Genomic DNA, 25436 nt, shown 5'->3' with positions numbered 1-25436 from the left:
TTTTGTATTAATTCAGGGGATGAATAGTTTACATTTTGGTCTAGTTCTAAGGTGCATATATAATTTTTTAACCTCCCTTCGAAAACAATAACTTACAAAATTTATGTGAAGATATGCATTTCTCCCAAGTTCATCTTGGAAAAATTACAACACCCTTTCTTTGAATATTCTTTCTTTTTGGGGGAGGGGCAGGGCAATGAGGGTTAAGTGACTTGCCCAGGGTCACACAGCTAGTAAGTATCAAGTGTCTGAGACCGGATTTGAGCTCAGGTCCTACTGAATTCAGGGCCAGTGCTTTATCCACTGTGCACCTAGCTGCTCCTATCTTGAATATTCTTAATGATTTTTTGCAGTTATTTACATATGGACCTCATAAACCCTAGCTTCTATTACATGGAATGGTTTAATTTGGCTGTAATTATTAAAACTTAATGTTTTGGTCATTGACCGAATGAAGTAAATAATTATAGATTTTTAAAGCAAGCAGATTACATCCAGAGCAGGAGAGAGTCTCTGAAGTCCTTGCTTCAATGTGGCTGGGTGTGTCCTTGGTCCCCAGGTAGGAGAATGGTTGAGTTTGTCCTGTTCCTGTTTTTTTGGCCTTGCTGGTTCACCTGATATTCTTAGGCTGACACAGAAGCAAATGCTTGGTGTCTTTTTATTTTGTAAAGTTGGTAAGCTTGTAAAACAAGGTGTGGTATTCTTAAACCTATGACTCATTGTGAGGTTGGTAAAGGTTAGCAAAGGAAATGTCTTACATATTACCTGTAATATTAAAATGCTTAATATTTAAAGACAAGTTTACCTAATTGTGATAAATTGTCATCATAAGTTAGAAAAACTAGCAAATTACTACAGATGAATCATGAGTGAGCTCATTGTTTTTCCATAGGTAATTTTAGATATACTATAGTTTACATGGAGTGTTTGTTATGAAATAACAGAGCCCCATTAGTCATATTAACTGATTATTCCAGTGACCTATTTCCGGTTATTTGTTTCCCTCTCCTGATTTAAGAGAGGCAGTGGTGTATTGGATAGAAAACTTGACTGGAGCCAGGATGATCTGCCTTTAAGACCTGTTTTGCTAGATACTATCCGTGTCACCTTGGCAAATAAGACACTTAAACTTCAGTGCTCTAAGAATTCTTCTGAGACTATAAATGCAGAGAAGGTGTTGATATAAATTGGTAGAGGGAGTTTTATCTTACAGAAATTTCTTATATCAATTAAATCAAAGGTTTAGTGCCCTAACCATAATCTTGTGACTACCTAATTTCAAATAGATGCATCACTACTATTTTTTCTTTTTTTTTGCGGGACAATGAGGGTTAAGTGATTTGCCCAGGGTCACACAGCTAGTAAGTATAAATGTCTGAGACTGGATTGAACTCAGGTACCTCCTGAATCCAGGGCTGGTGCTCTATCCACTGTGCCACCTAGCTGCCCCCTATTTTTTAAAAAAAAATAATAAACTTTTTTATTTATAGTTTTGGGGTTCCAATTTTTATCCGCTTTCCATCTCTCCCTCCTCTCTCCCTGAGGCAGCAAACAAATCAGATATGGGTTATACAAGTTATGATTGTGTAAACATTACCATATTGTTAATTTTGTACAATGTGGGGGACCTATTTTTAATTGGGAGGTTAGCTAAGTGGCTTGCCACAATATTGGGGCAAGGAAGGAGACTGGCAGCCTCCCTCAAAACAGAACAGGATTATTTTAACTAGAACGATCTTAAAAAAGAAACAAAAAACAAAATACAAAACAAGATTAGTAGATCGAGGGAAAGGAGAATAAAATGGGGAAAGGGAAATTATACAACCTGAAAAATACCACCGCCCAGGAATCAGCTGAGAATACACAGCAGAGGTCCTGTCGCCTTCAGCTTCCAGCTGAAATGCCGAATTCTCCCCGTTCCCAGAAACCCCACACAGCCCCAAACCAATTGTCTGGCCACTCTGACATCACATGAGACTGCCCTCACTAGGCTTCCAATCATTATAATTTTGCCAGGCCCTGTAGGCATCGGCGACTGGGTGAATGATGTGAGGTGCCAGCGCCATGGCAACACTACAACCAGTGGGTGGAGCACCATGTGGTTTGTGGATCCCCTGGCCAGTGCTCACAGAGGCATAAAAATCTCAAATAACAATTAATTCTTTAAAAGAAAACTTAATTAAAAGAAAAAGAAAGAAATAAAGTGAAAATAGGATGCTTCAGTCTATATTCCATCATATCAGTTCTTCCTTTGGAGGTGGATTGTATGCTTCATTGGTAGTCCTTTGGGATTGTCTTGGATCATTGTATTATTGAGAATAGTCAAGCCATTCACAGTTTTTTTATCAAACAATATTGCTGTCTCTGTGTACAATGTTTCTCTTGGTTCTTCTGCTCACTTCACAGATACATCATTTCATACATGTCTTTCCAGGCCTTTCGGAAGTCATCCTGCTTGTCATTTCTTATAGCACAATATATTCCATCACCATCATATACCACAGTTTGTTTAGCCATTCCCCAATTGATGGGATATTCCTTTTATTTCCAATTCTTAGCTAAATATTTTTGTACAAAATAGGTCTTTTTCTCTTTTGGGGATGTCTTTGGGATATAAACCTAGTAGTGGTATTGCTGCATCAAAGGGTATGCACAGTTCTATAGCCCTTTGGGCATAGTTCCAAATTGCTCTCCACATCACTACTATTTTGGGGGGGCAGGGCAATTGGGTGTTAAGTGAATTGCCCAGAGTCACACAGCTAGTAAGTGTTTAAGTGGTCTGAAGCCGGATTTGAACTCAGGTACTCCTGAATCCAGGGTGGGTACTTTATCCACGTGCGCCACCTAGCTGCCCCCAGCCCATCACTACTATTTTTAAAAGAATTATCCAGATTTGACAGCTGTACTTTTTGTTGTGGTTGTTGTTGGTAGCACTTTATCCTTATTGATATGTTTTATAAATTTTCCATAAGCTATTAAGTTGTTGTGTTTCCATACTTAAAACTAAACACCTTTAAACCAAAGAAAACAAAGCCTCAGAGGATTAGACCATTGGATTAGTGTAGTACAAAGATGACTTCTGTTTCCCCAGAATCACACTAGCAAAATAATTTATATACAACACAAGTAGAATTTCATGTGTCCTGTTGGTATGCTCTAAAAAAGGAAGAAAATTTTATAAATTATTGATTCTTACAGAAGGATGGGAGAGTTTGGAGGCTTTGAAAAAAGGCTAAATTGTCTTGAATTAGCAAAAAAAAAAAAATCACTTTTATGACTGCCAGCGATTTTCTTTTGCCTTAAGATTGTCCTAGATCTTTGTTGATATTTTAAAAATTAGATGGAAACATTTTGTAACAACAATTATGTTTTAAAATAAAATTTGGATATTAAAGTTTTATTTGGATTTAGTAAAATTAATATTAAGAAAAGTACATTTCCAATGTCTACCAGTTTCATATTGATCTAAAACCTGGAAGGGTATGCATATGAATTCTGTCAAAGCAAGTTGATGTTTTTTATAAATAAATAAGAGATTTTCAGGCTCATTGGGACTTTGGGGATCTAGTCCAATCCTATAATTTACAGAGACCTGAAGTGGTTAAATAAACTTGCCTAAGGTCACATGGTCATTATTTGTCAGCAAGGGAACTTGAACCAGGTCTTACTGCTTAGAAAACCAGCTTGCTCTGCTCTGATATCCTGCTCTCTCCCCTCTCCTTTCTCTCTCTCTGTGAAATTAGTATCATGTTATTTAAAATAATATTTTTATTGTTATCTTTGGTTTTTACATTGCTTAAATTTCCCCTTCTATAACTCCTCCTCCCCCTTCTCAGAGAGCCATCATATGGAATCATATTCACACTCATGTTAACATATGTTCTTAAAATTAGAAGAGATTTTAGGGTCACCTGGCCCACCCCACCTCAATGTCAATTCTTTTTACATTTCAGCACCAACAAGTAGTCATCTGCTTTTGAACACCTTTAGTTGTAGAGAGCCTCACAAAATAGCCTTTACCTCATTTCAGGATAGAGTTATTTGTTAAGAAGTCCTTAGATCCTTTGAAGTTAATGTGCTTCTTTGTAATTTTCAACCCCTGGTCTTTAAGAAGTTTGTCTTCTTAAAGGAAGTAGTTATTCTGCTTGAGAAGGGGTTCTTAGCCTGGGGTCCATGGGCCATGAACTTGGATGAGAAAAAAAATTATCTTCGTTTTTCACTACCCCGAAATTTAGCATTTCTTTCTATGATTGAAAAAACCTTCCTATGAGTAGATATCCATAGACTTCACCAGATTGCCAAAGGTGTTCATGACACACGAAGAGGTTAAGCACCCTTGATATAAATGGATCCATGCCTGGGCAAACTAGATAGCTGGACTTGGGGGTTGGTGGAGGGAGAAGATATTTCAAAAATGTCCCTGACTTTAAAAAGTTATGGTTCCCCAGACCACACCTTCCTTCAGTTATTTAAAAATCCTATTCTAATAAGGCATCCGTCAGTGTTTCCAGACTGCCAGAGTGATACATGACACAAAAAAGTTAAGTTAAGGCAAAGACTAATCTTCCAGAGTGAAAGTTTTACTAGCTGTATGACCATGGCAAATGATTTCTCTGTTTGCTTCAGTTTCCTATCTTCATCTATAAAATGAACAGGAGAAGGAAGTAGCAAACTATTCTTAGTATCTTTGCCAAGAAAGCCCCAAATGTGGTTACAGTCAAGTATGATTGAAAATGATCGAACAGCCAAATAAAGATTTAGAGATCATTTAGTGTAAGTTGACTTGTATGAACTAGCATGTTGGAGGTGTAAGGGGCTAAAATTCTAGCCATACTGTATAAAATTATCTAATGAAGTGGTTGCCAATAAATTATAAGCTTTAGCAAGAGTTTAGACTTTTAAGCATTTATTAAGGAGAATAAGAATTTGGTCGAGAGAGAGAGAGAGGGGGGGGTGGAGGGAGGGAGGGAGGGGCAGGCCTAGATTCCTACATCTATCTTAGGGAGCCAGTGTCTCCTGCTCTGTTCCCCTCAAGGTCCTCGTGAGAGAGAGAGAGAGAGAGAATGAGCCTTGCCCCTCCTTCATCCCACAAGCCTCCTGTGAAACTGTGAACATCTCATCGACACGCGCGCACACACAGCTCCAAGCTAATTGGCTGGTAGCTTTTATAGACAGTACCCACAAGCAAACGTCACTTCCTGATGCCAAGGAACTGACCTCCCAACCACATGGCTTGCCTTCAGACACCTTCTCCTCATGGCGGAGCTTTCCTACAGATAACTCTCCAGCAGGTGGCATCACTCCAATGTTACAGAGGTCAGGGGGAGACTTTATTGATTTTTTAAAAAAGTTTTCTTTTAAATCACCAGCAATATTTTTGGTCTCAGGACCCCTTTACATTCTTAAATTATTGAGGTATACCAAAGAGAGTTTTTGTTTATTCTGGTGTTCCCTTTTGCACTCCTCCCCTCCCCATTCCTCCTCTGTTTCTCATAGTCATTCCCCCCTCTTCCTAATTTTCATCTCTCCCTACTGCTTCTTTCCTTGTATCTTATAAACATACCCAGGTCCTCTCTCATTCTTAAAAAAAACTTTTGACTAGACTCTACCATTCCCTTAAATCATTGTCCTATATCCTTCTTTTCTTTCATGCTTAAAGTCCGAGAAGAAAGTTGTCTATATGATTATTAATGTGTATTGCCCTCCAGCCTCTTTTCTTCTGTTTATCCTTCTCTCTCTTTTTAACCTCTGTGTGTATATGTATGTTCTTTCCTTTTTGAATCAATTCCATTGAGAATTAGGTTCAAGTAATTGCCCACCACCCCTCCCCATTTTTTCCTCCACTGTAAAAGCTCTTCTTTATGTGTCACTTTTTTTGTGTGTTGGATAATTTTCCTGTATTCTTTCTCTCTCTTCCCCTTTTTCCCTTTCTTACCTCTTAATTTTTATTTGAGATCATCCCAACATAATCAACTCATAACCAATGTCCCTGTCCCTCTGTAGACTCCTTCTAGCTGCTCTAATATGATAAAGTTCTTAGGATTTACATGTACCATTTTTAACCATATGAGGATATAAAGAGTTAAACTTATTGAGTCCTTTATGATTCTCTTTTATGTTTGCCTTTTATGATTCTCTTGAGTCTAGTGCTTGAATGTAACATTTTTTATTGAGCTCATTCATCAGGAATGCTTGAAAGTCCACTATTTTATTAAATATCCATTTTTTCCCTTGAAGGATTACACTCAGTTTTACTGAGTAGGTTAATCTTGGTTGTAATCCTAGCTCCTTTACCTTCTATAATATCATATTCCAAGCCCTCTGCTCCTTTAACATAGAAGCTGTTAAATCTTGTATGATACTGACTGTGGCTCCATGATATTTGAATTGTTTCTTTCTGGATGCTTGTAATATTTCTGCTTGACCTGGAACTCTGGAGTTTGGTTATAATATTCCTGGAAGTTTTCATTTTGGGATCTCTTTCAGGAAGTGATCAGTGGATTATATCATTGTCTGTTTTGCCCTTTGTATCTAAGGTATCAGGGTAGTTTTCTCAGATAATTTCTTCAACTATGCTGTCTAGGCCTTTTTTTTTCCTTTTCAGTCACAGCTTTCCATGTTGTCTAATAATTCTGAAATTATCTCTCCTCATCTGTTTTTAAGGTCAGTTGTTTTTCAGTGAGATAGTTCATGGTTTTTTATATTTTTTTCATTCTTTGACTTTGTTTTATTTTAATTAATGTCTCATGAAACTATCAGCTTCCAGTAACCTATTCTGATTATTAAGAAATTATTTTCTGCAGGGGGCTTTGGTACCATTTTTCCATTTGACCAATTATGCTTTAAAATTTTTTTTCTTTACTGAATTTTTGTGCCTCTTTTACTATCAGTCCCTATTCTGTTTTTTTAAGGTGTTAATTTCTAAAGTATTTTTTGTGCCTCTTTTACCAATTTGTTAATTCTCTTTTAATAATTTTCTCGCATCTCATTTATTTTCCTGATTTTTCTGTTTACCACTATTATCTCTTTAACTTTACTGGAATTCTTGTTGGGCTTGGGTTCAATTTGCATTTATCTTTGAGGCTTTGGTTGTAGCTGTTTTTCATATTGTTATCTTCTCTGAGTTTATAATCCTGCTTTTCCCTTCCACTGTAGTAGATTTTTATGTTCAAGTTCTTTTTTTTTTTGTTTTGTTTGCTTGTCCATTTTTCTAGCCCATTTCTTGACTCTGAACTTTAAATTAAAATTGAGTTCTGCTCATTTTGGAGTGAAGAGGCAGTATCCCAATCTTCAGGCTTCTTTGTGCTGCTGCTTTCAGAGATAGTTTTGGGAGTCTGACAGATTTTGGCACTTCCAAGGTAATATGATCTGGGGAGAGTGTGGTTACTCCTTTTCTGGTCTGCACTCTGTTTTTACCCAGGAAAGATCCCTATTCCCCTTCAGGCACAAGTGCTAGCACTCCTATCTTCCATGGAGCTGAAGCTAGAGTCCCTTCTACCTTATGCTGGACCAGAAGTGTACCTTTCTGCCTTGAAACTGCAACCCCAAACTTTGTATGGGCTATAGAGTTGCAAACAGTATCAGGTCCTACACCTGGTACCAGCAGAGCATCCTCTCCAATCTCTCTGACCAGTTGTCTGACCCTCTTACTGTCTCTTGGCTGAGAGCTCTCAAAGCTGCTGTTGCCACTGTTGTGCTGTCTTTAAGGCCCACCACTGTTGTTGCTATTATGTTTGCTCACAGGCCAGCTTCCATTTCTATGTCATCAGATTTCTCTTGCTGACTTCCTGAGTTGTCTTGAGTTGGAATAATGTTTTACCCTGACATTTTGTTGGCTCTGCCACTCCAGCATTCAATTTGAGGCATTATTTAAAAGTTGTTTGTAGGGGTATGGTTGGGAAAGTTTGCTTGGGTTGCTTCCTCTACTGTGCCATCTTGGTTCTGACCTCAGTGGCCAAATCTTAATATTATCTACCTCCATGACACCACTTACATGTGCCATTGTCTAGTCACATGGCCACCATACTAGTTCAAGCCCTCATCACCTCTTATGTGGACTGTTGGAAGAGGTTTCCTGGCTTGTCTGCCCAATGTATCATTTTTGTAGATGCTAAAGTGATTTCTTAAAATGTAGTTCTGACCATCCCAAATTCAGTAAACCCTAGTGGCTTTCCTATTGCCTTTATGACTGAATAGAAATTCCTCTGATTTGCTTTTAAAGATCCTGACAACCCTGCCCCAAGTTACCTTTACAGTGTTGTTTTATATTACTTTCTTTCATCTTCTTTTTTTTTTTTTTTTTGGTGTGCCTCACCAAAAAATTGGGGTTAAGTGATTTGCCCAGGATCACACAGCTAGTATGTGTCAAGTGTCTGAGGCCGGATTTGAACTCAGGTCCTCCTGAATCCAAGGCCAGTGCTCTATCCACTGTGCCACCTAGCTGTCCCCTAATAGAATATTCTTGAGGGAAGAGATTGTTTAATTTTTGTCTCTATATTCTGAATGCTTTGTATACATAGTGCATGCTACCTAGGAGGCACTTTATAAATGTGTATTGATTGATTACGTATTTGACTTTGTGTCAGTTCATGTAGTTTTTCTAAGTTTCTTTGAATTCTTGTTATTTGAAATTTTTTTACAGTGTAATACTCGTTATGCTCATATATCACAATTTGGCTGAGAGCTCCCAAAGCTCATTATACTCATATATCACAATTTGTTCAACCATTTAAGAACAAATAAGTCATTTTCCTTATATAATTTTAAATCATTTTCCAAAACAGTTTGCCCAGTTTTATTGTTTCTCTAACACAGTTTGAATCAACCTGTCTTTATGCAGCCCCTCCTATATTTACTTTTTCCTTTCTCATCTTTGCCTCTTTAAGGTACTGTCCCTGTAAGATGTGAGCAGTTTGATTCCTGAAAGGGGCAAAAATAGTGCTTTTACATAAAGAAATAATTTACCTTGGGAATAATGTAAGAAATTGCCTCTTTAGCAGAAAAAATTTTAATAAAAATTGCTAAAATCCATGTGTAAAGAAATAGTTTTCAGGTAAGATGAGCTTTTGGTTGCAAGAGGGGCAGAAAATGAATTTTGCATATATAACATTTTAAAAAAGATTCAGATTCATGTCCCTTTTCTAAATAAATCTATTTACTGACTGAAAGTACAGAAAACCCCAAACACTAATGCTAATTTGAAGAAACATTTCCTGATTCTCCCAGTGTTAAGAGGACCATTTGAGGGGACAAATGGTTTGTGATTCTTTTATTCATTTGCATGTAATTGTTTTAGGTATAAGAGGTTAAACTCACAAAATGAAAAATAACTGTTTGAAGTCTATTGGATATTCAAACAAGGACCCTTGGTTCTGTAGTTAACTGAAAAGGGGAGTTCTTGAGTTTTCACCTCATAAAGGAAAAGAGGGAATATTTATAAAAATATAAACTGCCTAGATTAATAAAAGAGTAAATATACTATCTAAATAAAATTACTTTGGAAAAAGAAATTGATCAAGTTATAAATGAGCTTCCTAAGAAAAAAAACTTCAAGAGCAGACATTTACAAGTGAATTCTACCAAATATTTAAAGATCATCTAATTCCACTGTTAAATGAATTATTTGAAATAGGCAAAGGAGTCCTACCAAACTTCTTTTATATGAAACAAATATGGTACTGGTACCTAAACCCAGGAAGAGCAAAAACAGAGAAGGAAAATTACAGGCCAGTTTCATTAATGATCATGCATGCAAAAATCCCAAATAAAATACTAGCTAGGAGACTACAACAATATATCACAAAAATTATACATTGTGACCAAGTGGGATTTCTACCAGGAATTCAGGGATGGTTTAACATAAGGAAAACTATTAACATAATTGATTATATCACTAACAAATGACAAATCATATGATTTTAAGAAAAATAAGTATTTATTAGAGAAATGCAAATCAAAACAATTTTGTGATATCATACACCTATCAGATTGTTTGAAATGATAGAAGGGGAAAATGAAAAATGTTGGAGGGGATGTGGAAAAATTGGGACACTAAGTCACTGTTGGTGGAATTGTGAACTGATCCAAACATTTTGGAGAGCAACCTGGAATTATGCCCAGTGAGTCATAAAACTGTATATACCCTTTGACCTAGCAATTATTACATTATATCTGTTATTATATCTGTTTCCCAAGATGATTAGGGAAAAAGGAAAAGAACTTATGTTATAAAATATTTATAGCAGTTCTCTTTGCGGCGGCAAAGAACAAGAAATTGATGGGATGCTTGTCAATTGAGGAAAGGCGAAACAAATTTGTTGTACGTGATTGTGATGGAATACTATTGAAATGATGAGCTGGTTGATTTAAAAAAAAACATGGAAAGACGTGCATGAAATAATGAAGAGTAAAATGAGTAGAACCAATAGAACATTGTACACACTAACATCAATAATGTTTTTTTTTTTTTTAAGGCAATGGGGGGTTAAGTGACTTGCCCACGGTCACACAGCTAGTAAATGTCAAGTGTCTGAGGCCGGATTTGAACTCAGGTACTCCTGAATCCAGGGCCGGTGCTTTAACCACTGCGCCATCTAGCTGCCCTCCATCAATAATGTTTTAAGAATAATGTTGAATGACTAAGTCATTTTGAATATTATAAGAACTCAAATCAGCTACAAAGGACCTATGAAGGAAGAAGCTATCCACATTCAGAGAAAGAACTGATAAATAGAAGTATGTATTGTATGGTTTTATACACACACACACACACACACACACACACACACACACTTGTGTCTAATGGTAGCCTTTTCTAGAGTGGGATGGTGAAGGAGAGAGAAAAAAGTGCACAGCAGAAAACAAAAGAAAACTTAGAAGGTAACACACAAAAGCAGAGTAGCTTAAATATGATGTGTTGTATTTATTACACAGTTTATTAAAATTGTAAACTGTGAAAAGGAAATCCATAATTTCATATTGAATCCTTTTTTATATGTTATACCATATACATGGAAATGCTCTTTTTTTGTCTTTTTGTAATTAAGTTTAAAATGAATAAGAAAAATAAGAAAAGGAATAGTCAGTGAGTACCTGGAAGCTCTGATTTGATCTATGGGGCCTGGGATGGTGAAGAAATAGGTTCAAAGAAGAACAGGAGGAGAGAGACCCGAGAAGGGAATGGACAAGGCAGCTCTGATGGAAATCACAGGATGAGATTCAGTTGTTGATTGGTGCCCATTAGTATCATCTACAATAGAGAAAGGTAAAACCTTTCCTAGATGCTTGTTGTCCTCTGCATACCACTGTAACAGAGAGGGAAAAGCAGAAAGAGGCAGTAGAGGCTTTGGGGCTGATTTGCTGTTGGATTGACTTACTGATGTCTGATTGAACAACCGCAGAATCCTGATTAATGAAGAGGTGGCTGGGCTTTTCTTCTTGACGAGCTTTGCCATTCTCTGGTTTAAGGGAATAACTAGTCCATGCAATAGTATAACACTTCCTTGGTGCCCTTCTGGTGGGGATTAGGAGTTAAAAGAGTTTGTCAGTGCTTTAGTAGTTACAGAGTCCAAAAGAATTTGCCTAGCAAGTATGGGAAGATTAGAAGGAGATTAGTTTGAAAAGAAATAGCTTTGTGGTATGGATGTTGCAGAATAGACCAATGACATCAAGATCTGCCATCCACAATTGTGAGTTAGCTTAATCACATGGGTTTTCTTTAACAGGTACCTCCCTTCCAGGTATCAGTTAAGTATGTGCCTACTCTCTCCAGTTACTCTGTGCATTGGTGGAAAAATGTGAACTAGGTTTATGTGTGGACTATAATGTATTGATTATTCCTGAATTTGCTTTCTATCGAGTACCTGTGGTGCATGTATTATTATTGCTTTTCCCTTCTTAAGTAAATGGTTATATTTCAGATCTAATGGTGTCATCCTGGTGGTAGCTGGTTATACATAACTGGAAGTGCACCATTGAGAGTTTGAGATCTGTAATGTTGAATAGAGGGAGTATATTCTTTAATAACAAGACTCTTGGATTCTGAGTGAGTTTTAATTGAACCTAGGAATCTAGTCCTGCTATTGTGAGGACAGGTTGGGGGGAGTGAGCTAGCCTAGAGAGTAAGTAGTCAATGACTCATACCCTGTGTGAGGGTTTACAGTGTGGGGGTCTGTGTCAGGCACAAGGTACACATTAAACCTGTTTGCTGTTTGTGAGGTTAAACCTTAGAGTTGGCTAGACCGAATTTCTCCTATTAGTGGTTTCGAATAATCTTTCGTGTAGTAGTCAGTAGTCTGCAGTTATTCTGAGAACTGTTTGTTCCTATCCTTTGACTCTTCTCTATTGAGGAAAGGCAATGAGACTAACTTTCGTAAGCCCCTAGTAGAAGAAGGAGAACGATTTTAGCAGGGACACATAGCAGCTTGTGTCTGCAGGACTTTTAAGTTTACCAGTCAGTCTTGTCCTGGCAGATACATTGAATAGACAGTGTATACTTAGTCATACGGGTGTAAAAATGAGTTGCCATTATTGGGAGAAAGAATTGTTATAGGATTGTGTGTGAGGTTAAATCTGCAAGTCAGAAGACATGTTAAAAAGAAGCTAATAGTAATAAAGGGATGTTAAACAGTAATTTTTGACTGGCAGAAAAGGAGAAGCTAGTGACACATGGAATAAAATCTTCACAATAAGTGTCTCTTTGGCTTAAGTTTAAAGATAGTCCACATTTTGGTCTTTCAGGTGTTTGGAGAAAGCTGCCATGTTTTTTTCAAAGTCTCATTTTTACAAGATTCAACATTGTTGATGCCATCAACCTACTCTTTTTGTTGTTGTTGTTGGTTTTTGCAGGTCAATGAGGGTTAAGTGACTTACCCAGGGTCACACAGGTAGTAAGTGTCAAGTATCTGAGGCTGAATTTGAACTCAGGTCCTCCTGAATCCAGGGCCAGTGCTTTATCTACTGCGCCACCTAGCTGCCCCCATCATCAACCTACTCTTTATATATGAACAGCCTCTAGTCCTTAAATGATACTGGTGAACCCCCTGCTGCTCTGCTTCATTTTCAGTATCCTTCCTAAAATATGTCTTCTACATTTGATGGAGTTCAGAGAATGCTTACTGGATTTAGGAACCTTGAATTTATGACCTAGTCCTGACAATAGCAGTATTATCTGTCAGTTAGCAAGAATTTATTAAATGCCTTCAGTGTGCCTGGCACTGTGGTAAGAGGTGAGGATACAAATTAAAGAAAAATCATTACTTTGAAGGAACTTATGTTCTAATGAGAGAGATAAGCACATATATACATCTGAACCAAATGAATATAAATAGATTAGAAACAAATAAGTAAAGCAGTGAAATAGTTCAGGAAGGAGGACAGCAGGTTGGGGGGAAATCAGGAAAGGCTTCATGTAAAAAGAAGGTGATACATGGTGGTTACAGTTCAGTGATGTGGAGACAGGGTGCAGTGTTGTGTGTGAGGGACAGAGAAGGCCAGTTTGCCTGGTTTGCAGCATGTGTGAGGGGGAAATGTCAAATGAGACTGAAGATAGTGTGGACTGCATTAGTCAAGGGCTTTAAAAACTAAATAGGGGAATTTATAGCAGATCCTAGAAGCAGTAGGAATCCCTTGGAATTGATTGATGACATGGTAAGAGCTGCTCTTAAGGAAAATCATTTTGGTAGCAATATGTATAATGGACTGGGAGAGGGGAGGGTGGGGGGGGACAATCATCAAGGCTAATTAGGAAGCCATTTTAATGGTTCCTGCTACAGGTGATAGAGCCTTAACTTAGGTGATGGTTGTGTGAATTGGGGGAAAAGGCATCAGATTTAAGAGATATTATGGAATTAGAAACAAGCAATTGATTTTTGGCAATTGGTTGGTTATGTAGAATGACTGAGGGTGAGGAGAGAGTCAAAGATAATGCTAAGATTATGAATCTGAGAGAATGGAAGAATGGTTTTGTCTTCTACAAACAGAGAAGTTTAGAAGCATATTAATCCCCAGGTTCAATTTTTTTTCAGTGGGGATGATAGCACTATGTAAACATAGGGTGCCATGATGAAGACTGTGCACAAAGTTGTTGACCAGTCATGCTTTTGACTTGTGAAAATAGAGAAGAGGTAAAAAAGATTTAGTTTGGTCATGCAGAATTCTCTCATGGAGTCAATTCGGGCTTACTTCGTATGATATGGAAGCATTTGTGAGATTGTGTGTGACCTAGAAAGGAAGAACTTTGGCCCAGTAATTGGGTTCTCTTCTATGGTGTTGTTTGTCACACACTGAACTTTTTGTGAAAGTTTTTGATTAAAATAAGTATTGATTGCTTGCCTGTCTCTTTCACCAGACTTGTCTGTGAATGACTTTTGACTGTTTTCCTTCAATTGAAATACATCCTTAAAGGATAAAACTTTGCTACCTCTGAGAATGTTTAAATATATGTGGGTTCAAGCTCCGAAGGGAATTTTAAAAACGGGATTCTTGACATGTTTTGAGCAATAGAAGAATCATTGACATAAGTATATAATCTGCCAAGAGGGCTTCTTTGAAAGGTTAGCACTTTGCAGAGAATACTGTACCTACATGGATAAAATCACAGACCCTTTGAAATATCACACTGTAAACCCAGCTCTTGTCCCAATTAAGAATACCTTTGGCTATTTGTGGTATATAGGGCTGTGTAAGTAGGTAAAGGTGACTAGACCTTGCTCCAGAATTCTGAAGTGGGGTGGGGGAAGAGTCGCAGTGGGAGAAGTGGCACTTTCCTAGAGGCGTTTGCTACTTCCCTCTTTTAGGTCCATCTTTCTCCTAACCCTTTTCTGGGACCACAGACTGTACTATGGGACCTAGGTTTACTCCTTTTTTGGTAGGATGGCATCCAGAGTTGGATTGTTTTCCATGGTGTTGCCACAGAATTCACACCCCTCTTATTTCTCCCCCTTCTAAAACAATTTTGTGCCAGGTACCACTCTTTTACAGTTTTGTTGGTGTATCAAGGACTAACTTAATCATGTTTGAAGAAAAGTAATACGATTCAAGTAAAAATGCAAAATAGTTTGTTTTCATGTCTGCAAATAATACCAATGAGCTGTTCTGACTTACCTCTTTAGTCTATTTTTGGACACAGTAACAAGGTGTGGTAGAAGCAGCTATATCAGATAAATTTGAGGGCAAGACCCAGAGTAAACATTTGAGGCCCAAGGGGAAGCCAGGAATGTTGTAGCCAGATTACCATGGACAAAATTACAGGAATGAGAGTGGCTTCAGTCAGGAGATAAGCTGCCATCTTTATCGTAGGTGTGCTGGGGGGCATGGTTTCCACCTACTGGGGGCGGGGACTAGAAGCCACTGCCAGGGCAGCAGCCACAAACAAGCATCACAGCATAAGAAAGTTGCTAGCCTAGGAAGTGAGGATGAAGATACTATTATACCAGTACAATGATTGTTACCTGGGCTGAGCAGAAGCCATACATTACACAGGACCTGGTAGCCTCAAAATTAAAGGATTGGAGGGCTAGGAATATGATATTCTGGAGGGCAAAGGAACTTGGATTGCAACCAAGAATCTACTGCCCAGCAAAATTAAGTTTAATCTTTCAGGGGAAAAGATGGACATTCAGTGAAATAGGGGACTTTAAAAATTTCCTGATGAAAAGTCCAGAATTGAACAGAAAATTCAGTCTTCAAATACAAGACTCAAGAGAAGTATAAAAAGGTAAAACCCCAAAACATGTTATTCAATGAAAGACAAATCCAAATCTAGCCTTGGGTGCTTAGTAGCTAACTGTATGATCCTGGACAAACCACTTAACCTCGATGCCCTCCAAGATTCCCCTTTCCGTTCTAATCTGTGCATCTGTGATCCCAAGTTTATGGGGTAGGTTGGTGGGCATGAGTCTTCTATCACAACATTTTCAGGGTAGAAGTGTTTGGAAGTGTGCTGGAAGATGCTGCCATTTTCCATTGTGTGACCCCTGAAAAATGAAGGTTTCACTTGCTTGTCGCTAACGTGTATCTCCTCAGAAGGGCCTTTGTTGTGCTTCTCTTTTCTGATGCCCAATCACTAGTACTTGTCCAGCCACCACCCTTCTTAGCTTATTGAGGGTTTGACTCATGGGCAAAGAAGGGGGTGGAATATTTACTATTTAATGAGAAAGAAAGCAAGGTTTTAGGAATAATTCCTTTGAAAATAATTGCTCAATATAGGATGACTGCCAGAGGGATCTGTGACACAAAAAATGTTAAGAAACTCCTAGAGGATAAAATATAAACTCCTCTTTTTAGTGTTAAAAGAACCTCCACCACCTGACTCCTATTTATATTTCCAAATTTATTGGATGTTAACACTCCCATTCCCCTACCTGGTACTTGACAGTCTAGTCAAGCTGGTTTTATCTCTGATCCTCCCAAAGGATGCTCCACACAGAGGATTTTTCATCTTAGTCGTGCTCCTTCCTGCCTCTTACTGTGAAGTTCTCTCTTTCTTTAAAAGGCCTGTCGGGTACCATCTCCTGCATAAATCGTTTCCTGATCCCCTCAACCATCAGTGGTCTTCCTCCCAAACCACCTTGTATTTGAATGGCTTTGTATATGATATCTTTATTCACTTTATGTTTATGCTTTATATATTTATATGTTATTGTTGTCTCCCTCATTAGAATGTAGCCTCCTTGCACCCAGGGATCATTTCATTCTTTGTGCTTTTCTCCTTGGGCTGTGGGATAGGGCCTGCCACATCATGGGCACTTAGTTGACTGATAGGGACTGGACCTTTGATTTCCTTGGTAAAAGGAACTGTCAGCTGAGGCACTTTCCTCTGCTAGGACAAGCAGACACCTTTTTTACCATTTAGGGTTTGAGAGGTGGCTGGAGCACCAAGAGGCTAAGTGACTTTCCTAGGGTCACTCAGAGGGACACATGTCAGAGACTAGGCCTGAGGCCAGGATTGCGGGATATATCTCTCCAGTACCCTCGGTCTCTTCTCAGAAGTTCATACTACCTTTAATTCTGAGAGAAATGATAGGATGTCCTCTCACTGTCCAGACTAATAAATAGATAAGTTTAGTTCTAGTATAGTTCAAAGTGGCCTAATGCAGAAATGATCAATGAACTCTGTGACCTTTCAACATTCTTTACAGCCTTAGGGTTCTTTGATTCTATTATTCTAAACATAGAGCTTCATTGGTGAAGAGATATGCGGAATGTTTAGTGAAAGCTAGTGTGGAAGGCTGAGGGACATCAGGTTAGGGATACCTTATTATCCTGTAAAACCTTGGCACATCTTCTAGTTGATTGATCTCATAAAATGGACAACCTTAAGGATCCATGTGGCAGCTCATAACAAGACTCTATGGAGTTAGCTATTGAGGAGAATAATATGCTAGAGGTTTGTAGAAGAGAAGGTCATAGATAATTACTTCCTGAAGGAATTGCTATTATTTGGGATTTGTGGTTTGCATTTAACCTTCCTTCCTTCCTTCCTTCCTTCCTTCCTTCTTTCCTTCCATTATATGCGATGAACTTAGAAAAATTAAGGTAAATTAACATGAATTTTTGGTTATCACTTGAACTCATTTGTAGAGCATAAAACTAGGCAAGGAATCATTGTGTTAAATCCCATATATTTCCATTGTTTTTGTCTTCTTAGCTTCCCTACTGTACTCTTATCCTTTAAAACAGGTCTAGAGTGATGTAAACATGTGCATACTGGTTCACTCCATCCCCCCCTTACATAAATCTTTGAGATTTTCAACCATGTTTACTAAATACTAAATGGCTAATCCAGAATTATAACAACAAATGACAGCTGATTATAATCTAGATCATTTGTGAACGTCTACCCTTCTTCCACACCTCTAAGTCTTAGTACCCTGTCTTTTTTTCCTTTTAGTTTGTTTTAGAGGAAGATGCAGTTAAGCAAAACAAGTTTCCCACATAGGCTATGTCCAGGGTGTGTGTGTGTGTGTGTGTGTGTGTGTGTGTGTGTGTAAGAGAGAGAGGGAGGGAGAGAGAGAGAGAGAAGGGGGGCGAGGGAGAGGGAGGGAGGGAGGGAGGGAGGGAGCGAGAGATTGATTCTCTACTCTGAGTTCCTTACTTTGCCAGGATGTGGGTAGCATGTTTCTTCATTAATTCTTTTGTAATTCTGGTTGGTCATTGTGCTGATCCTTAAATCTTTCAACACTGTTTGTACTATAGTACTGATGTATACATTTTTCTTCTGTTTCTGTTCATTTCACACTGTATCAGTTCACGTAGATCTTTCCAGGTTTTTCTGAAACCATCCCCTTCATCATTTACTACAGCACAATAGGATTCCATCACCTTTATACACTTTAACTTGTTCATCCATTCCCCACTCGATGAGCTCAGATTCCCATTCTTTGCTACCTCAAAAAGAGCTATGAATATTTCTCTACATTTGTAGTTTGTTTTGTTTAGGAGTAATCCCTTCCTTAATATGTTTAGGGCATCCTCTTGCCCTGGTATACAGCCTCTTCCAGAGCTCTGGAGTTCTCTGTAGGGGTGTTTGATTCCTTTTGCTGCCTCTCTGCCTCCCTTTTGTTTACTTGAGCTGGAAAAATGACTGACTTTTTCTTAGATTTCCCCATTAGGATTTGATCTGGTTCATTTTCTAGATCTCTTTGGATGATTTTTGATGATTTTTTTTTTTATGGGAGAGAGCTCACTGTACTGCCATTTGGTCTTCTCTTGTCTCTAGTTCATCTTGGATCATTCTGTATTTACTAGCTCTTTTACCTGAGTGAGTAAATAAACTTGTGTTCCCTGTTCTCCCCAGATACTTTACCTTGACATTGCTGCCCAATTATGTCATCTACTCTATTTCTTCTTGTTTTCTGATAAACCTCTGCATGAAGTGGTCTGCATTTGCTTACGACCTACTTGTCCTTAACCTTTGCAGTTTGAATTTTACCCCACCACTTCACAAAAGAAACTATTCTCAAAGACAAAAGGAAAGAGCTGAGATTTGAACCCTGGTCCCCTAACTCTTAAGATGAATGCACATTCCACCACGACACCATTTTTCTTAACAATTTCATATACTCATTTGGTTTCACTCTCACTCTATGAAGATGATTAACAAATCTATCTCTACACCTAGCCTCTGTCATCCATCTTTACATCTTAATATGGCAAGACTTTTTTCATGGTAAATAGTTAATGTTTTGTGGATTTTATTAGATCTCCTATAATTTTTCTTCTCCACTAGAAATTATGATATTTGAAGTAGTATTCATCTTCTGTAGCGCACCCCCCCCTTATTCTTTGTGTCTTTTTCTAGCACCAGAAGTGCATTGAATTACCTAAAAGATCTATAGTCCTTTCAAGAAATTGGGATAAGGGACAGATAGTAAGAGAGAAAGATGAGAGGTGACTTGACAGGGGTTACTGTGTGGTATAGAGGGGAGCAACATTTGAAGTAGGAGTCTTAGTTTTAGTCTTGGCTCTGATTCTGACTTACCATGTGACCTTGGGTATCAGTGAATCTTAGACCTTTGCCATCTATTTCAACTGTAAAATGAAGAGCTTGGACTGGGTGATTAGAATTCCTTTTTAGCACTTACATTACATAATTCTTTCTTTTGTTCCCATTTTAACGAGGGACTAAAACACCCTACAAATTTTAGAGTGCCTCTTCTGTGAAAGGGACTGTGCTAGTAATTGGCTGTTTAAAAGTTTCACTTCTTTTCCTGGCAGACACAAAATGCTGTATATATTCCTTAAAACGTCTATAGGGAGAATAGGGACTATTTAGCTAAGAAAAAAGAGAAAGAAGAAAATTATATAAAGAAAATTTTTTCCTTATTTTTCTCAAACTATTGATGGAGAAAGAAAAATAGGTTAGTAGATATAGTAATCTTTTCTTTTTCTTAAATGAGTATTATCTCTTTCCTTTAAAAAAGTCCTTTGAAAAAATCTGAAATTGGAAAGCCTGTATAAACAAAAGTTGAGAACTATCTTTACATGTAATGGGAAAAAAATACTTTATTAATTAAAAAAAAAAAAGTCCTTTGAGGATTCTTCACTGGGTGAAGGTGATGCTGAGTTCTGTAAAGCTAAATCAGTAGGGGCAGCTAGGTGGCGCAGTGGATAGAGCACAGGCCCTGGAGTCAGGAGTACCTGAGTTCAAATCCGGCCTCAGACACTTAACACTTACTAGCTGTGTGACCTTAGGCAAGTCACTTAACCCCAAATTGCCTCACTAAAAACAAAACAAAACAAAAACAAAACAAACAAACAAAAAAAGCTAAATCACTGGAGTATAAGCTTTGGCATGTTTGGCCAAGCTAGAAAGGCTTCAAGGTGTGCTAACAGGAGTAGGATTGAGTCTGTTGTCTCAAGACCAAGTTAATTAAGTAGAGAGAAAGCCCACCACCAGTAGTTTGGTTAATAAATGGTGAATTCTATGGCCATGGCCACTCATGAGTGAAACAAAAGAAAAAACCTAGTCTTTAGTGCTGTGTATTTCCCTTTCTTAATGATAGTGATAGAAAATGGTCAGAGATACTAATGCACTATTGGTGCAGTTGTGAACTGATCCAACCATTCTGGAGAGAAATTTGAGACTATGCCCAAAGGGTATAAAACTGTACATACCCTTTGATGCTGTAATACCACTGCTAGGTCTGTATCCCAGAGAGATCATAAAAAGGTAAAAGTATCTATTTGTAGAAAAATATTTATAGCAACTCTTTTTGGGGAAGCAAAGAATTGGAAATTGAAGGGCTGCCCATGAATTGGGGAATGGCTGCACAAGTTGTAGTATATGGTTGTAATGGAATACTATTGTGTTATAAGAAATGATGAATGGAATGATTTCAGAAAACCTGGAAAGACTTACATGAACTGATGCTGGGTCAAGTGTTCAGAACCAGGAGAAAGAACAATGTTTGCAGTAGCAGCAATATTCTACTGTGAACAACTGTGAATGATTTGACTCTTTTCAGCAATACAAGCAGTCCAAGACAATCCCCAAAGGACTCAGAATGAAAATATTATCTGCCTCTAGAGAAAGAACTCATTGTTGTCTGAATCTGAACTGAAGCTTATTTACTTTTCTTTCTCTCTGTCTCTTTCCCTCCTTTCCTTCCTTCCTTCCTTCCTTCCTTCCTTCCTTCCTTCCTTCCTTCCTTCCTTCCTTCCTTCCTTCCTTCCTTCCTTCCTTCCTTCCTTCCTTCCTTCCTTCCTTCCTTCCTTCCTTCCTTCCTTCCTTCCAGCAATGACTAATATGGAAGTGTTTTAAATGATTACAGATATAACCCATATTAGATTACTTACTGTCTCAGGGGGGAGGGACAGATAGAATTTGGAACTCATAACTTAAAAAATGAATGTTAAAATTTTTTTACATGTAGTTGAGAAAAATTATTAAGAAAAGAAAATGGTCAGAAAAACAGTTGTCTGTCAGTTTAATTGACATTGGCATTGTCAACTGAGATTGGCATTGTGTATGTGAAGTTTTTATTCCAGTGATGAATGAATTGACATATTGGATGAATAGAACTATACTTATCTCCTAACAATGGAAAGATGATTAACAGACTGCCTTTGGAGATGCAAACAAAGTTGTTTGCTAATGTAGGGGTCAAGGGATTAAAGGTCACAGTGAAGATGAGGAGCAGGATTTGGGAAAGGAAGGTTGAGGGAAAAGTGGAAAACCAATGGATTATGGTCAGATAAGGGGATTTTGTAACTCTTGAACATGGAAGTGGTGCCTTTGTAGATGATGGCAAGATCTAGGGGATGATTATCTTCGTGTGTAGCTGAGGTGGGGGGGAGCAATATGTTATAGGAAGCAATTATGTTGAAGAAATGAATGGTTAGGGTGTTTGAGGGGGAGTCAGTATTAATGTTGAAGTACTCAAATATGAGAGTAGCAGTTATAGAAGAGAGAAGATGGAGAAGAGAGAAAAATTATACCAGGTACCGAATTGCCAGGTACTGAACTCATTGGGGAATGAATGGGAATGACTTGGATGTCTGTGGCCAACAGCTACCAGGATTTTTTTCCGGTGGGGCAGTGAGGGTCGAGTGACTTGACCAAGGTCACACAGCTAGTGTCAAGTATCTGAGGCTGGATTTGAACTCAGGTCCTCCTGAATCCAGGGCCGGTGCTTTATCTACTATGCCACCTAGCTGCCCAGCTACCAGGATATTGATTGGGAATATATGAATTGCATGAGTCTCAAAGAAGGAAGAGTTACTGAGTGATGGAGGTTAGGGGAGAACCAGAAGTGGAATGGGGACTAAGGGGTATTCCAACTCCCCTGCTTCAATTAGTAAGCAGAGGGGAATGGATGAAAAAAGGGTGGCTAGGGAGGCTTGTGTCATCATTGGAGAGTTAGGTTTCAGTAATATCTAGAAGATGGGATATCTAGACATGGGAAAGAAAAAGATATAGGACGAAGTCAAGTTTGTTGAGTGGGAATTCTGGAGGATAAAGTAGAAGGTGTAAGTGGCATTTGGTTGGAACTTTGGGTTGGGAGGGTTGAGGGAGATGGGACTAAGGAATTGGGTGGTGGAGGATGGGGAGTGGGGTTTGGGTGATGAGCTACAGGGGTTCAGAATCACTGGGATGAATAGAGTATGACCAACTATGAGGATGTTCATCATTGAGTAGAAGGTGCTATTCCTTTTCCTAAAGGAGGTTAGAGATTAGGCTGGAGACAAAGTGGAGTACAAGATAGAAGGCAGATGGTCAGGTGGGAGACCCCATTTCATGATTCCTTTTCAGTCCCAAGGCTGGAGATTAGATTGGAGGTGGAAGTTGCACTCTGTACTAATTTTCTTCTTCCCTCAAGGGACAGGGGCAGCAGAAGGTGGAAGGTCTGAGGTCAAAGGGAAGGTTGCTTCTCTTTGCACTGGAGGTTCTCTGCATCCTGGTTGGGAGATCAGGTTGGCAGCAGGAAGTAGAATTTGCTTTTTGACACAAATGGAAGTTGCTTCTGTAGCCTCTTGGAGGCCAGTCAGAGGAGGGCCTGACTTCCTGAGGCAGTAGATCAGTCTGGTGAAGCGGAAAGGTAGCTATCAATCTGACTTATTGAGATAACTTATGGGCACTGAAAATTGGGAAGTGGAAAAAAGCAAAGATTGACCTTGATCAGACATTTCTGCAAAGTTAAAATGTTGAAAACAGTAACCACAAGGAGAAAGCTAAGAGAACCTGGAATGTGTAGCTGACAAAGGAGTTGGTGGTCTTGTCCCATAGAATCAGTCATAATATACTGTTCATATTGAGCTTATAGTCAGGTTAAGCCTCTAAGTCTTTCCCAAATACTGCATTTATGCACTGAGTTACTGTGCTATTAGGCCAGCAGAATGCTTCAGATGCATTTCATCTGAATTTTAGGAAAAGATTTGATAAAATATCTCATGGGATTTTTGTGGAAAATATGGAGAGATGTGTGCTAGGGGATACTACAGTTAGGTGGATTTAAAAATGGTTGGATGACTAAACCTAAAGAGTAGTCATTAATAATTCAAATGCCATCTTGGAAGGAGGTCTCTGGTGGAATGCCCTAGCTATTTGTGCTTAGCTCTGTGCTACTCATTTTTATCAGTGACTTGGATAAAGACATGGGTTGCATGTTTATCAAAAATATTATTTTTTTATTCAAGGCTTCATGATTCATATTTGATTTTCACATTGTACTTTTTTCCTTCTAAAAGTACTATGTGATAGTATTTAAAAATTAATGCAAATGAGCAATGAATTTTGTGATACCTCTTGAGAATTCACTTGTACACTTTGGGATATAATAAAATCAAGCTAAGAATCATTTTCCCTAAATACCATATGGATTTGACCAACCAACCACTATTATTTATTAAGCACCCATTGTGTGTGTTAGACATAGACATAGTGTATTGGGGAGATGGAGAGTTATTGTTTCTATTTACATTTTTTATGTCTTATGTGTCTTAACTAACACACTTTCTAGAAAGATGTGGTTAGGTTTCAAAGAAGATCTTGTCAGGCTAGAACCAATATTCAATTTGAGTTGAATAAGATGAAAAATGGTATATACTAAAAGTCTTAGTGAAGTTTAAAGCCTCAAAACTGTAGTAAAACTTTTGGGACATCTCATACACATATACAACATATGAAAAATACATATAAAATCTTGAACTTTTGAAGGTGATTTTTCACATCCAAGTACAAGATAGGAAAGTATGTCTAGAGAGCAGTTTTGTCTGGAAAAAGGTCTGTAAATTTTAGTGAGTTGCAAGCTCAGTATGAGTCAACAGTGTGTATGATAACAGCAACCAGAAAAGCTAATATGGTCTTTGGCTATATTAAGCATTAAAATAAAGAGGTGCTAGTCCTTTTGTACTATTCTCTGTTTAGACCAGGGCTTCTTAAACTTTTTCTACTCGTGATCCTTTTTTGCCTGAGAAATTTTTATGTGACCCTGAGTATATAGGTATATACAATAGGTATACATAACCTTTTGTTGTTGCCAAATTTCTTATGACCCTCACATTCAATTACATGACCCCACAGTTTAAAGAGCTAGGGTTTAGACCACATGTGAAGTATGGTGTTCCATTCTGGGCACACCATTTTAGTCAAGACATGAATAAGAGCTTCCATTAGAGGGTACCTGGGAAGGTGGCCTTAAACTCCTCCAACCAATGCAAGTTGATAGCTTCTCAGCAACTTACAGTGTTAAAGAGTTGCCTAGAGTACTTATTTGCCCACTAAGGTAATGACTTGTTCAGATACATTCTGGACATTTAACATGCACACCACAAAGGAATGAGAAGAGAAACTAGATTAGGTGCCCATTCATAATTATGGCTAGGCTGATTGATTTTTGTATTAAATACAGGCATGCGATTTTAATGTTTTCTAGTATTTGACCAGTAAGGTCACATGAAAAAGTCATTGAATAGCCATGATATTAAATAATCAATAGTATAGTATGATTTATATTAAAATAATGAGTTTTACTTAATAATCTATTTTTTCCACTCACATTAAGTACTCTAGTTATGACAAACACACTGTATTTGTTTTTTTCCCCCCCAGGAAACCTTTGAAGATGCCTTTGAAAACCTCCCATTGTAAGTACATCATATTTCTTAAAAAGTGAATTTTATGATGGTTCTTTAAATAAGAAATAGGTTTTATTCTCACTTTTGCTCATGGTGATGGTTGCTATGGTGTGATGGGTAAGACTGAGAGGGAATATTCACCTAATCCACAGTTTAAGACCTAGTTTTTCAGAGTAATGGTATTTAAACAAAGAATTATTTTGAAATATAATATTTTTGTGTCAGCTGTGTGAGAGATGCCTTTTACATTTTCTTGTATAAGAAATCTTGGGTATACTTTTAGGAAAGAAGAAAGGACCACCTTGCTTGGCTGGAGTCCTTTTATTTTATATTTGAGAATATTCAAGGTATATAGGAAA

At 38.0% G+C, this 25436-nt stretch overlaps 1 protein-coding gene across 2 annotated transcripts in view; it reads left to right on the top strand.

The window, feature by feature from the left end:
* The window catches only part of TTC39B (tetratricopeptide repeat domain 39B), a 142242-nt gene that overhangs the window by 31269 nt on the left and 85537 nt on the right, over positions 1 to 25436 (top strand). For both annotated transcript variants that reach the window (XM_043962534.1, XM_043962551.1), the window contains exon 2: positions 25052 to 25086. In XM_043962534.1, the coding sequence (XP_043818469.1) occupies positions 25052 to 25086 (35 nt within the window). The remainder of the gene's footprint in view (positions 1 to 25051; positions 25087 to 25436) is intronic.

The sequence above is a fragment of the Dromiciops gliroides genome, chromosome 1, assembly GCF_019393635.1.
Source record: "Dromiciops gliroides isolate mDroGli1 chromosome 1, mDroGli1.pri, whole genome shotgun sequence".
Classification (NCBI taxonomy): Eukaryota; Metazoa; Chordata; class Mammalia; order Microbiotheria; family Microbiotheriidae; genus Dromiciops; species Dromiciops gliroides.
The sequence above is the reverse complement of the archived record's forward strand: the minus strand, read 5'-3'. Positions and strand labels throughout refer to the sequence as shown.